Source organism: Oncorhynchus nerka, linkage group LG24 (genome assembly GCF_034236695.1).
Source record: "Oncorhynchus nerka isolate Pitt River linkage group LG24, Oner_Uvic_2.0, whole genome shotgun sequence".
NCBI lineage: Eukaryota > Metazoa > Chordata > Actinopteri > Salmoniformes > Salmonidae > Oncorhynchus > Oncorhynchus nerka.
The window spans coordinates 62701278-62716292 of NC_088419.1; the positions used below are offsets into that span (position 1 = coordinate 62701278).

At 45.0% G+C, this 15015-nt stretch overlaps 1 protein-coding gene across 1 annotated transcript in view; it reads left to right on the forward strand.

Annotated features, from left to right (window-relative positions):
* Positions 1-15015, forward strand: part of gpc5b (glypican 5b) — an 85159-nt gene that overhangs the window by 21070 nt on the left and 49074 nt on the right. Inside the window, exons 4-6 of the mRNA XM_065009045.1 lie at positions 13879-14036; positions 14354-14413; positions 14623-14745. Of these exons, the coding sequence (XP_064865117.1) occupies positions 13879-14036; positions 14354-14413; positions 14623-14745 (341 nt within the window). The remainder of the gene's footprint in view (positions 1-13878; positions 14037-14353; positions 14414-14622; positions 14746-15015) is intronic.

Below are 15015 nucleotides of genomic sequence, written 5' to 3' on the forward strand. Positions count from 1 at the left end.
GTGACTTAGTTTAACAAGCTTGAATATTAAGTTATAATGATAATGATTGCACCTGTGGGCCTGATTTAGATTGTGATTATGAATATGATTATAATTGTATTTATGGTAATGAGACATGAAGGATTACACTATATAACACATACCTGTTTATGTTGTACGGAGGTGTTTGGGCGACAGGAGTGGGGGTCCGTGGGGGCCATCAGCACCCCTCCCCATCCCATCAGCACCCCTCTCTGCTACTGGCACAGTATTTGTAGTAGTGTTTTTACAGTCTCTCTGCCACCCCCAGGTTCAGCAGGGCTAGGATGGCTGGTTACCCTCTGGGCTGGCATTTGAGGTCTGGACCCAGAGACGGGAAGGGAACCCCCCTTCTTATGACTCATGCACCTTTCACAAACGTCTGCACGTTCACTCTTTAACACCTTTTGCTTTTCGCCTCCTCTTCCTCCTGCTCCTTTTCCACTGTTTTCCATTTCTTTCCCTCTCCACACAGATGTGTGTGCGCATTTTGTATGCGTGTTTATAATCCTTTATAATGTAGGGGGATTATCATTCTAGATGTCCTGCTGCATGTCTTTCCTGTGGAGATAAACCTCCCCCTACAGTAACATATACCAAACTACCAGAGATAGAGGCGATGTGGGCCTATGTAGCTACAGTAAATCATGTGTTCGTTGACAAAACATCCCCTCTTCTGCCTTTCTGACTACTGCTACATAGCCCCTCTCTTTTCCCCTCCACATTCCCTTCACTTCCTCTCTCTTTTCCCCTCCACATTCCCTTCACTTCCTCTCTCTTTTCCCCTCCACATTCCCTTCACTACCTCTCTCTTTCCCCCTCCACGACCTCTCTCTTTCCCCCCCATATTCCCTTCACCACCTCTCTCTTTCCCACCCCATATTCCCTTCACTACCTCTTTCTTTCCCCCCAATATTCCCTTGACTACCTCTCTTTTTACCCCCCATATTCCCTTCACTACCCCCCCCATATTCCCGTCACTACCTCTCTCTTTCCCCCATATTCCCTTCACTACCTCTCTCTTTCCCCCATATTCCCTTCACTACCTCTCTCTATTCCCTCCATATTTCCTTCACTACCTCTCTCTTTCCCCCATTTTCCCTTCACTACCTCTCTCTTTCCTCTCCAGATTTCCTTCACTACCTCTCTATTCCCTCCATATTCCCTTCACTACCTCTCTCTTTCCCCCAATATTCCCTTGACTACCTCTCTTTTACCCCCCATATTCCCTTCACTACCTCTCTCCCCCCCATATTCCCATCACTACTCTCTCTTTCCCCCAATATTCCCTTGACTACCTCTCTTTTTACCCCCCCATATTCCCGTCACTACCTCTCTCTTTCCCCCATATTCCCTTCACTACCTCTCTCTTTCCCCCATATTCCCTTTACTACCTCTCTTTATTCCCCTCCATATTTCCTTCACTACCTCTCTCTTTCCCCCATATTCCCTTTACTACCTCTCTTTATTCCTCCATATTTCCTTCACTACCTCTCTCTTTCCCCCATATTCCCTTTACTACCCTCTTTATTCCCCTCCATATTTCCTTCACTACCTCTCTCTTTCCCCCATATTCCCTTTACTACCTCTCTTTATTCCCTCCATATTTCCTTCACTACCTCTCTCTTTCCCCCATATTCCCTTTACTACCTCTCTTTATTCCCTCCATATTTCCTTCACTACCTCTCTCTTTCCCCCATATTCCCTTTACTACCTCTCTTTATTCCCTCCATATTTCCTTCACTACCTCTCTCTTTCCCCCATATTCCCTTTACTACCTCTCTTTATTCCCTCCATATTTCCTTCACTACCTCTCTCTATCCCCCATATTCCCTTTACTACCTCTCTTTATTCCCCTCCATATTTCCTTCACTACCTCTCTCTTTCCCCCCATATTCCCTTTACTACCTCTCTTTATTCCCCTCCATATTTCCTTCACTACCTCTCTCTATCCCCCCATATTCCCTTTACTACCTCTCTTTATTCCCCTCCATATTTCCTTCACTACCTCTCTCTATCCCCCCCATTTTCCCTTCACTACCTCTCTCTATTCCTCTTCATATTCCCTTCACTACCTCTCTCTATTCCTCTTCATTTTCCCTTCACTACCTCTCTCTATTCCCCTCCGTATTCCCTTCACTACCTCTCTCTATTCCTCTTCATATTCCCTTCACTACCTCTCTCTATTCCCCTCCATATTCCCTTCACTACCTCTCTCTATTCCTCTTCATATTCCTTCACTACCTCTCTCTTTTCCTCTCCATATTCCCTTCACTACCTCTCTCTATTCCCCTCCATATTCCCTTCACTACCTCTCTCTATTCCCACCCATTTTCCCTTCACGACCTCTCTCTATTCCCCTCCATATTCCCTTCACTACCTCTCTCTATTCCCCTCCATATTCCCTTCACTACCTCTCTATTCCCCTCCATATTCCCTTCACTACCTATTTTTTTCCCTCTCTCCTTTCCTTGTCTTACTCCTGTAACGTGGTTTGTTGGGCCAGGTTTCCAGTTGGCCAGGGGCATGGGGAGAGTTGCCTGCTCAGCACATCCATACAAACGGTCCATTAGCCTATCTACTATAGTTAAGTGTAGGCAGATTGTTATGCGGAGTGGAACAGGGGAGCCCAAGAGCAGACCCCGACAAGGAGACTGGGATGAAGTAACCAAGGTATTTATTGACACACAGGGGGAGATGGAGTGAAGGTCAGGGGAAGCTCGGGCGGGTTGCTGGAACCCATGTGCGGAGGCTGAGGCTGGAGCGAGAGGGGTTGAGACAGGGTAAGCAGGTCCGGAGGGGAATCCAAGGGAGTAGTAGATTGGGGAATCCAGGACAGAGTAGTAGGATGACGAGACGTGGGACTGGAGACAGGGACCAGAGTCAGAGCTGGCAGAACTGTAGCGGAGAGGAAAACAGCGTCAGGCAAGAAAACAGGCACAACGGGATCTGAATAGTAACAAACGGCTAGAACCGTAGACTGACTGAGCAGAGATTACCATCTGGCAGCATGGAAGTGGCAGGGCTGAGTATTTGTAGAGGTCTTGATTATGGAACAGGTTGCAGCTGGTGGGGATCTGCTCTGACTCCAGCACACCTGTCTCCGCCCACACAATCACACACACACAGAGAGAGAGAGAGGGAGAGAGTACTGGGGGAGCAGCAGGTCAAGAAGACACAGGATGAGCAGTAGAGGGCGTTGCAGGAGCAGATGTGACACAGATGCCTGACGCAGCAGAAGCAGCAGCAGAAGCAGCAGCATGCCAGAGCAGAGCAGACAGACACACCAACCCCCCCCCCCCCCCCCCACTCCCTATCTGCCAGAACACAACAAGGTAGAGAGGAGAGGAGGTGTCCAGAACAGTCAGTGATGAGAGAGACTAGAATGACGATAGACTTCAGAAAAACTCACCCGACACAGACGGTGCCTAACATTCTCTTACATTTCAGCATTATTTACAACTCTTGTACCAGGTATTGCTGTAGCGTGGGAGATACAGTGGTAATTAAGAATCCTAGAATCCTAATGAATACATCTAGTTGAATTTAAGTGAAAATGCTCAGCAACGCTTATTTGCATCTGCTAATTATATCATCGAGTTATAAAGGATTTATCAATCCTTAGAATCCAGACTGAAAGCTTTGGAGGAGCTAAGACAGAATTTAGCTGGGCCACGGGGTGGCAGAGTCTCTGATGAGATCTTGATTGACGGGACGCAGGGGCACTTTGGTGATGTCACTCAAGCTCCGCCAGTCTTTTGATGAGTTAAAGTCTACTTCATTAGCATGAGCATACTCTTTGTCCTGTAGACTTGTGGGTTTTAAACTGTGTATTTGTGTTCTGGTCTGGCATTCAGCTGTTTTGAGGCTTCCTAAAGGATCTGCCAGGCATTCAGTAGGTTTCCTCTGGTCCTCTCCAGTCATCTATGGCCCCAGTGAATCCCCTCAGAGAGTGTCTGTAGGGAGACCGCGGCCTGCCCTCCTGAATGCAAATCCAACTCTGGACAAAGACTCCTCGCGCTGGCTGGGCAACCCCTTCCCACAATGCTTTGCAGTGCAGGGCCTGGGACAGAGTGATGAGAACGTTTCTGTGGCTAATCTCTGGACAAAAAAACTCTATAGGAACACACACACACGCACACACACGCGCACACGCGCACACACACACACATAAACGCATTCACGCACGCACGCACACACACACACATACACATAACACATAACAGTTGCTAATAGGGGTGACAGTTGCAAGCAGATTCCCTCGCTCTTGGGCAGCCCAATCTGCTTGCAACTGTCATCCCCAGATGTATACAAACCCATTCTCAATATGTGCAAACAAGAGATACAGATGAATACACACCCACACTTAATGTCAGTGAGCTGGAATGCTGTCTAATCTCTGGGGAATGCAGTTTGTGTCTCTGTTGGTCTCAGTGGTTCTGTCCCAGCTTTACATGGCCTTGTTGCATTACTCAAAAGTCGGTAGCAGAGCTTTTCTGAAACTTCCACATTTCACTCTTTCACAGCACCCTACTTACTGTCCAGGAACCAACTGTGCTAATTCCATTAGAGAGCCTTTAAAGCCTGCCCACTGCTGTGTGGGTGGGAATGGTAAATGGGATCCCTGTCACACCACTCTATAACTCACTCTCAGCTACTCTCCACCGAAAGCAGGAGGAGAGAGAGAGAGGGAGGAAGAGAGAGAGAGAATACACAATCTAAGCTTTTTGTTTTGGGCAGGCCACCGGTTGCTGATGTATTTAACCTTGGTTTGTACTCTCTCTCTCTCTCTCTCTCTCCATTGCCCCCGCCAGCATCCGTCCAATTAGTCATAAAAGGATAGAAAAGAGAAGTGCAACACCATAGCAGCATCCACATTTCCACTGGTCCTCTGTTGTTATCATATCCACTGGCCCTCTGTTGTTATCATATCCACTGGTCCTCTGTTATCATATCCACTGGTCCTCTGTTGTTATCATATCTACTGGCCCTCTGTTGTTATCATATCCACTGGTCCTCTGTTGTTATCATATCCACTGGTCCTCTGTTGTTATTATATCCACTGGTCCTCTGTTGTTATCATATCCACTGGTCCTCTGTTGATATCATATCCCCTGGTCTTCTGTTGTTATCATATCCACTGGCCCTCTGTTGTTATCATATCCACTAGCCATCTGTTGTTATCATATCCACTAGCCATCTGTTGTTATCATATCCACTGGCCCTCTGTTGTTATCATATCCACTGGTCCTCTGTTATCATATCCACTGGTCCTCTGTTGTTATCATATCCACTGGTCCTCTGTTGTTATTATATCCCCTGGTCTTCTGTTGTTATCATATCCACTGGTCCTCTGTTATCATATCCACTGGTCCTCTGTTGTTATCATATCCACTGGTCCTCTGTTGTTATTATTTCCCATGGTCTTCTGTTGTTATCATATCCACTGGTCCTCTGTTATCATATCCACTGGTCCTCTGTTGTTATCATATCCACTGGTCCTCTGTTATCATATCCACTGGTCCTCTGTTGTTATCATATCCACTGGTCCTCTGTTGTTATTATATCCCATGGTCTTCTGTTGTTATCATATCCACTGGTCCTCTGTTATCATATCCACTGGTCCTCTGTTGTTATTATATCCACTGGTCCTCTGTTGTTATCATATCCACTGGTCCTCTGTTGATATCATATCCCCTGGTCTTCTGTTGTTATCATATCCACTGGTCCTCTGTTGTTATCAAATCCACTGGCCCTCTGTTGTTATCATATCCACTGGTCCTCTGTTATCATATCCCCTGGTCTTCTGTTGTTATCATATCCACTGGCCCTCTGTTGTTATCATATCCCCTGGTCTTCTGTTGTTATCATATCCACTGGCCCTCCGTTGTTATCATATCCACTGGCCCTCTGTTGTTATCATATCCACTGGCCCTCTGTTGTTATCATATCCACTGGCCCTCTGTTGTTATCATATTCACTGGCCCTCTGTTGATATCATATCCCCTGGTCTTCTGTTGTTATCATATCCACTGGCCCTCTGTTGTTATCATATCCACTGGCCCTCTGTTGTTATCATATCCCCTGGTCCTCTGTTGATATCATATCCCCTGGTCTTCTGTTGATATCATATCCACTGGTCTTCTGTTGTTATCATATCCACTGGCCCTCTGTTGTTATCATATCCACTGGTCCTCTGTTGATATCATATCCACTGGCCCTCTGTTGTTATCATATCCCCTGGTCTTCTGTTGTTATCATATCCACTGGTCCTCTGTTGTTATCATATCCACTGGCCCTCTGTTGTTATCATATCCACTGGTCCTCTGTTATCATATCCACTGGTCCTCTGTTGTTATCATATCTACTGGCCCTCTGTTGTTATCATATCCACTGGTCCTCTGTTGTTATCATATCCACTGGTCCTCTGTTGTTATCATATCCACTGGTCCTCTGTTATCATATCCACTGGTCCTCTGTTGTTATCATATCCACTGGCCCTCTGTTGTTATCATATCCACTGGCCCTCTGTTGTTATCATATCCCCTGGCCCTCTGTTGTTATCATATCCCCTGGTCCTCTGTTGATATCATATCCCCTGGTCTTCTGTTGATATCATATCCACTGGTCTTCTGTTGTTATCATATCCACTGGCCCTCTGTTGTTATCATATCCACTGGTCCTCTGTTGATATCATATCCACTGGCCCTCTGTTGTTATCATATCCCCTGGTCTTCTGTTGTTATCATATCCACTGGTCCTCTGTTGTTATCATATCTACTGGCCCTCTGTTGTTATCATATCCACTGGTCCTCTGTTGTTATCATATCCACTGGTCCTCTGTTGTTATCATATCCACTGGTCCTCTGTTATCATATCCACTGGTCCTCTGTTGTTATCATATCCACTGGTCCTCTGTTGTTATTATATCCCCTGGTCTTCTGTTGTTATCATATCCACTGGTCCTCTGTTATCATATCCACTGGTCCTCTGTTGTTATCATATCCACTGGTCCTCTGTTGTTATTATATCCCATGGTCTTCTGTTGTTATCATATCCACTGGTCCTCTGTTATCATATCCACTGGTCCTCTGTTGTTATCATATCCACTGGTCCTCTGTTATCATATCCACTGGTCCTCTGTTGTTATCATATCCACTGGTCCTCTGTCGTTATTATATCCCATGGTCTTCTGTTGTTATCATATCCACTGGTCCTCTGTTATCATATCCACTGGTCCTCTGTTGTTATTATATCCACTGGTCCTCTGTTGTTATCATATCCACTGGTCCTCTGTTGATATCATATCCCCTGGTCTTCTGTTGTTATCATATCCACTGGTCCTCTGTTGTTATCAAATCCACTGGCCCTCTGTTGTTATCATATCCCCTGGTCTTCTGTTGTTATCATATCCACTGGCCCTCTGTTGTTATCATATCCCCTGGTCTTCTGTTGTTATCATATCCACTGGCCCTCTGTTGTTATCATATCCACTGGCCCTCTGTTGTTATCATATCCACTGGCCCTCTGTTGTTATCATATCCACTGGCCCTCTGTTGATATCATATCCCCTGGTCTTCTGTTGTTATCATATCCACTGGCCCTCTGTTGTTATCATATCCACTGGCCCTCTGTTGTTATCATATCCCCTGGTCCTCTGTTGATATCATATCCCCTGGTCTTCTGTTGATATCATATCCACTGGTCTTCTGTTGTTATCATATCCACTGGCCCTCTGTTGTTATCATATCCACTGGTCCTCTGTTGATATCATATCCACTGGCCCTCTGTTGTTATCATATCCCCTGATCTTCTGTTGTTATCATATCCACTGGTCCTCTGTTGTTATCATATCCCCTGGTCCTCTGTTGATATCATATCCACTGGCCCTCTGTTGTTATCATATCCCCTGGTCTTCTGTTGTTATCATATCCACTGGTCCTCTGTTGTTATCATATCCCCTGGTCTTCTGTTGTTATCATATCCACTGGTCCTCTGTTGTTATTATATCCCATGGTCTTCTGTTGTTATCATATCCACTGGTCCTCTGTTGTTATCATATCCACTGGTCCTCTGTTGTTATTATATCCCATGGTCTTCTGTTGTTATCATATCCACTGGTCCTCTGTTATCATATCCACTGGTCCTCTGTTGTTATCATATCCACTGGTCCTCTGTTATCATATCCACTGGTCCTCTGTTGTTATCATATCCACTGGTCCTCTGTCGTTATTATATCCCATGGTCTTCTGTTGTTATCATATCCACTGGTCCTCTGTTATCATATCCACTGGTCCTCTGTTGTTATTATATCCACTGGTCCTCTGTTGTTATCATATCCACTGGTCCTCTGTTGATATCATATCCCCTGGTCTTCTGTTGTTATCATATCCACTGGTCCTCTGTTGTTATCAAATCCACTGGCCCCTCTGTTGTTATCATATCCACTGGTCCTCTGTTATCATATCCCTGGTCTTCTGTTGTTATCATATCCACTGGCCCTCTGTTGTTATCATATCCCCTGGTCTTCTGTTGTTATCATATCCACTGGCCCTCTGTTGTTATCATATCCACTGGCCCTCTGTTGTTATCATATCCACTGGCCCTCTGTTGTTATCATATCCACTGGCCCTCTGTTGATATCATATCCCCTGGTCTTCTGTTGTTATCATATCCACTGGCCCTCTGTTGTTATCATATCCACTGGCCCTCTGTTGTTATCATATCCCCTGGTCCTCTGTTGATATCATATCCCCTGGTCTTCTGTTGATATCATATCCACTGGTCTTCTGTTGTTATCATATCCACTGGCCCTCTGTTGTTATCATATCCACTGGTCCTCTGTTGATATCATATCCACTGGCCCTCTGTTGTTATCATATCCCCTGGTCTTCTGTTGTTATCATATCCACTGGTCCTCTGTTGTTATCATATCCCCTGGTCCTCTGTTGATATCATATCCACTGGCCCTCTGTTGTTATCATATCCCCTGGTCTTCTGTTGTTATCATATCCACTGGTCCTCTGTTGTTATCATATCCCTGGTCTTCTGTTGTTATCATATCCACTGGTCCTCTGTTGTTATCATATCAACTGGCCCTCTGTTGTTATCATATCCCTGGTCCTCTGTTGATATCATATCCACTGGCCCTCTGTTGTTATCATATCCACTGGTCCTCTGTTGATATCATATCCACTGGCCCTCTGTTGTTATCATATCCCCTGGTCCTCTGTTGATATCATATCCACTGGCCCTCTGTTGTTATCATATCCCTGGTCTTCTGTTGTTATCATATCCACTGGCCCTCTGTTGTTATCATATCCACTGGTCTTCTGTTGTTATCATATCCACTGGCCCTCTGTTGTTATCATATCCCTGGTCCTCTGTTGATATCATATCCCCTGGTCTTCTGTTGATATCATATCCCTGGTCCTCTGTTGTTATCATATCCACTGGTCTTCTGTTGTTATCAAATCCACTGGCCCTCTGTTGTTATCATATCCACTGGTCCTCTGTTATCATATCCACTGGTCCTCTGTTGTTATCATATCCACTGGCCCTCTGTTGTTATCATATCCCCTGGTCCTCTGTTGATATCATATCCCCTGGTCTTCTGTTGATATCATATCCACTGGTCCTCTGTTGTTATCATATCCACTGGTCCTCTGTTGATATCATATCCCCTGGTCTTCTGTTGTTATCATATCCAATGGCCCTCTGTTGTTATCATATCCACTGGCCCTCTGTTGTTATCATATCCACTGGCCCTCTGTTGATATCATATCCCCTGGTCTTCTGTTGTTATCATATCCACTGGCCCTCTGTTGTTATCATATCCACTGGCCCTCTGTTGTTATCATATCCCCTGGTCCTCTGTTGATATCATATCCCCTGGTCTTCTGTTGATATCATATCCACTGGTCTTCTGTTGTTATCATATCCACTGGCCCTCTGTTGTTATCATATCCACTGGTCCTCTGTTGATATCATATCCACTGGCCCTCTGTTGTTATCATATCCCCTGGTCTTCTGTTGTTATCATATCCACTGGTCCTCTGTTGTTATCATATCCCCTGGTCCTCTGTTGATATCATATCCACTGGCCCTCTGTTGTTATCATATCCCCTGGTCTTCTGTTGTTATCATATCCACTGGTCCTCTGTTGTTATCATATCCCCTGGTCTTCTGTTGTTATCATATCCACTGGTCCTCTGTTGTTATCATATCAACTGGCCCTCTGTTGTTATCATATCCCCTGGTCCTCTGTTGATATCATATCCACTGGCCCTCTGTTGTTATCATATCCACTGGTCCTCTGTTGATATCATATCCACTGGCCCTCTGTTGTTATCATATCCCCTGGTCCTCTGTTGATATCATATCCACTGGCCCTCTGTTGTTATCATATCCCCTGGTCTTCTGTTGTTATCATATCCACTGGCCCTCTGTTGTTATCATATCCACTGGTCTTCTGTTGTTATCATATCCACTGGCCCTCTGTTGTTATCATATCCCCTGGTCCTCTGTTGATATCATATCCCCTGGTCTTCTGTTGATATCATATCCCCTGGTCCTCTGTTGTTATCATATCCACTGGTCTTCTGTTGTTATCAAATCCACTGGCCCTCTGTTGTTATCATATCCACTGGTCCTCTGTTATCATATCCACTGGTCCTCTGTTGTTATCATATCCACTGGCCCTCTGTTGTTATCATATCCCCTGGTCCTCTGTTGATATCATATCCCCTGGTCTTCTGTTGATATCATATCCACTGGTCCTCTGTTGTTATCATATCCACTGGTCCTCTGTTGATATCATATCCCCTGGTCTTCTGTTGTTATCATATCCAATGGCCCTCTGTTGTTATCATATCCACTGGCCCTCTGTTGTTATCATATCCCCTGGTCCTCTGTTGATATCATATCCCCTGGTCTTCTGTTGATATCATATCCCCTGGTCCTCTGTTGTTATCATATCCACTGGCCCTCTGTTGTTATCAAATCCACTGGTCCTCTGTTGATATCATATCCCCTGGTCTTCTGTTGATATCATATCCCCTGGTCTTCTGTTGTTATCATATCTACTGGCCCTCTGTTGTTATCATATCCACTGGTCCTCTGTTGTTATCATATCCACTGGTCCTCTGTTGTTATCATATCCACTGGTCCTCTGTTGATATCATATCCCCTGGTCTTCTGTTGATATCATATCCCCTGGTCTTCTGTTGTTATCATATCCACTGGCCCTCTGTTGTTATCATATCCACTGGTCCTCTGTTGTTATCATATCCACTGGTCCTCTGTTGTTATCATATCCACTGGCCCTCTGTTGTTATCAAATCCACTGGTCCTCTGTTGATATCATATCCCCTGGTCTTCTGTTGTTATCATATCCCCTGGTCCTCTGTTGTTATCATATCCACTGGTCTTCTGTTGTTATCAAATCCACTGGCCCCCTGTTGTTATCATATCCACTGGCCCTCTGTTGTTATCATATCCACTGGCCCTCTGTTGTTATCATATCCACTGGTCCTCTGTTATCATATCCACTGGTCCTCTGTTGTTATCATATCCACTGGCCCTCTGTTGTTATCATATCTACTGGCCCTCTGTTGTTATCATATCTACTGGCCCTCTGTTGTTATCATATCCACTGGCCCTCTGTTGTTATCATATCCACTGGCCCTCTGTTGTTATCATATCCACTGGCCCTCTGTTGTTATCATATCCACTGGTCCTCTGTTGTTATCATATCCACTGGCCCTCTGTTGTTATCATATCCACTGGTCCTCTGTTGTTATCATATCCACTGGTCCTCTGTTGTTATCATATCCACTGGTCCTCTTTTATCATATCCACTGGTCCTCTGTTGTTATCATATCCACTGGTCCTCTGTTGTTATTATATCCACTGGCCCTCTGTTGTTATCATATCCACTGGTCCTCTGTTGTTATCATATCCACTAGCCATCTGTTGTTATCATTTTCACTGGTCCTCTGTTATTATATCCACTGGCCCTCTGTTGTTATCATATCCACTGGCCCTCTGTTGTTATCATATCCACTGGTCCTCTGTTGTTATCATATCCGCTGGTCCTCTGTTGTTATCATATCCACTGGTCCTCTGTTGTTATCATATCCACTGGCCCTCTGTTGTTATCATATCCACTAGCCATCTGTTGTTATCATATCCACTAGCCATCTGTTGTTATCATATCCACTAGCCATCTGTTGTTATCATTTTCACTGGTCCTCTGTTGTTATTATATCCACTGGCCCTCTGTTGTTATCATATCCACTGGCACTCTGTTGTTATCATATCCACTGGCCCTCTGTTGTTATCATATCCACTAGCCATCTGTTGTTATCATTTTCACTGGTCCTCTGTTGTTATCATATCCACTGGCCCTCTGTTGTTATCATATCCACTAGCCATCTGTTGTTATCATATCCACTGGCCCTCTGTTGTTATCATATCCCCTGGTCCTTTGTTGATATCATTAGCCTCTGGTCTTCTGTTGATATCATATCCACTGGTCCTCTGTTGTTATCATATCCACTGGCCCTCTGTTGTTATCATATCCACTGGCCCTCTGTTGTTATCATATCCACTGGTCCTCTGTTGTTATCATATCCACTAGCCATCTGTTGTTATCATATCCACTGGCCCTCTGTTGTTATCATATCCACTGGTCCTCTGTTATCATATCCACTGGTCCTCTGTTGTTATCATATCCACTGGCCCTCTGTTGTTATCATATCCACTGGTCCTCTGTTGTTATCATATCCACTAGCCATCTGTTGTTATCATATCCACTGGCCCTCTGTTGTTATCATATCCACTGGCCCTCTGTTGATATCATATCCGCTGGCTCTCTGTTAATATCTGTTGTCTACACTCTCAGAAAGAAAGGTTCCAAAAGGGTTCTTCGACTGGTAGAACTTCAGGTAGAACTCTTTTGGGTTCCATGTACTTAGAACCCTCTGTGGAAAGTAGGTCCTGGGACGATACCAGTATCACCATATTTTTATCCATGGCAAAAATGAAAACATGAAGCAGACCTTCTTTGGTCGTTTCAAAATCTCCTGTATGTCAAATATTGTGTGCTATAGCTTGGAAAAATAAATAAATGTGACTCTGGGTGACAACATAATGTGTGTTTCCAATATTTTCCAATATTTGTTTCCAATGTTTCCTTGCCACGATACTAATGAGTATCATTCCTCGTGCTTCTACACCTGCATTGCTTACTGTTTGGGGTTTTAGGCTGACTTTCTGTACAGCACTTTGAGATATCAGCTGATGTACGAAGGGCTATATAAATACATTTGATTTGATTTGATTTGATCACAATACTGGTATCGTCCTGGCCCTAGTGGAAAGGGTTTTACATGGAACCCAACAAGGTTCTACCCTGCACCAAAAGTGTTCTACCTGGAACCAAAAAGGGTTCCTCAAAGGATTCTCCTATAGGGACAGCAGAAAAACACTTTAGGTTCTAGATAGCACCTTTTTTTCTGAGAGTGTAGTGAATGGATCATTCCTCTCTGTGCAGTATCATAGTTCTGTATATGCCTGATTTTAGACAAGAATAATCTCCATTGTGTCCCTGATGATTTCCACAGCATAATCCCTGCAACACATCTACAACACATCTGCAAAAGCTACTTTTCAATGTGTTCTCACAAACTGTAGAGCATTCGCTGTTAGGGATGTAATGAGCGCCCTCTTTTTTCACACAGACTCTACCCACCCACCCCTCTCTCCACCTCTCTCTACCCCTTTCTGTACTCCCCCCCCCCTCTCCCCTCTCTATTCTCTCTGTCTCTCTGACCCTTCTCTCACATCCCTCTCTCTTAGGTTGATAAAGTATGTGGGCCTCTCACAGACACTCCGTCAGTGACAAGTATACGTCCCAACCTGGAGGTCATGACCTCCGTGGCCACCTCCCCGACCTCGGTGGCCTCAACGCCCTCCCCAGCCGAGGTCACACTGGGCCGCTTGTCGCATACCAGGAGGTGAGCGAGAAAGGCGGCCATAGTGTCTGGTCCACTGCCTTAGAGTGGTTGGTGTTGTAGCTGGTTGGCATGCTGTGTTCCTGTCCCCAACATGTCTTTACAAGTTGCAAGATATTTACAAGCACACTTTTGCCATATATATTTTGTTGTCAAGCAAGCTCTCTTTCTCATTATTATTTATTTACCTTTTGAAGTTGGCTCTCTCTTCGCTCTCCTTCGCTCTGACTTGTGTTTGATTTGCATTGGACCCCTGCTATTCCCACACCACCTCCTTCTCTCTCCTTCCTCTCCCCTTGACCGTGATCACGTCGTCCCAGGTCCTTACCTCTGAAACCATCCAAGATTGATAAGCCTCGAAGTCTGAAAAAGATCTCTAGGTAAGCATGGAGCCCAGTATCTCCCCCTCTCACATTATTGTGTCCATCTGGGACGGAGTACAGGGGTAGACCACCAGCGACACTTTACTTAATCACCTCAACATATATAAATATACGTGTCATATTGTGGTTATGATCAACAACCTCTCTCTTTCTCCTCTCTCTCTCGCGTTCTCTCTCTCTCTCTCCCTCTCTCTACTCTCCCTCAGAGAGTTTATGGGCTATATTCAGCGCTACAGGTCCTTCTTCTCTGCCCTGCCGGAGACACTGTGTGAGAGTGAGATGGTGGGGGAGGACTTCACCTGCTGGAGTGGGGAGGACGTGGTGGAGAGGTAGAAATGAACTCTTTCTATTGTTCTATATCTGTGTCCATCACACTTTTGTTACATTCTCTTTACAGGACTTGTTGCCCATTAAAAGGCAGAGGTTTTCAAACCAGGGGACATTCCTGTAGACATTTGGTTGCCATGGATTTTGGGAGCATGGCCCTGGACCTTTAGAGTATAGCGGGTTCGTTAGGAAGTTCTAGAGGCCATTCTCATGCAAATGACATTGGAAACTTCAGAGAAACACGTTCATATATTTGCCGCTCTCTCTCCCGT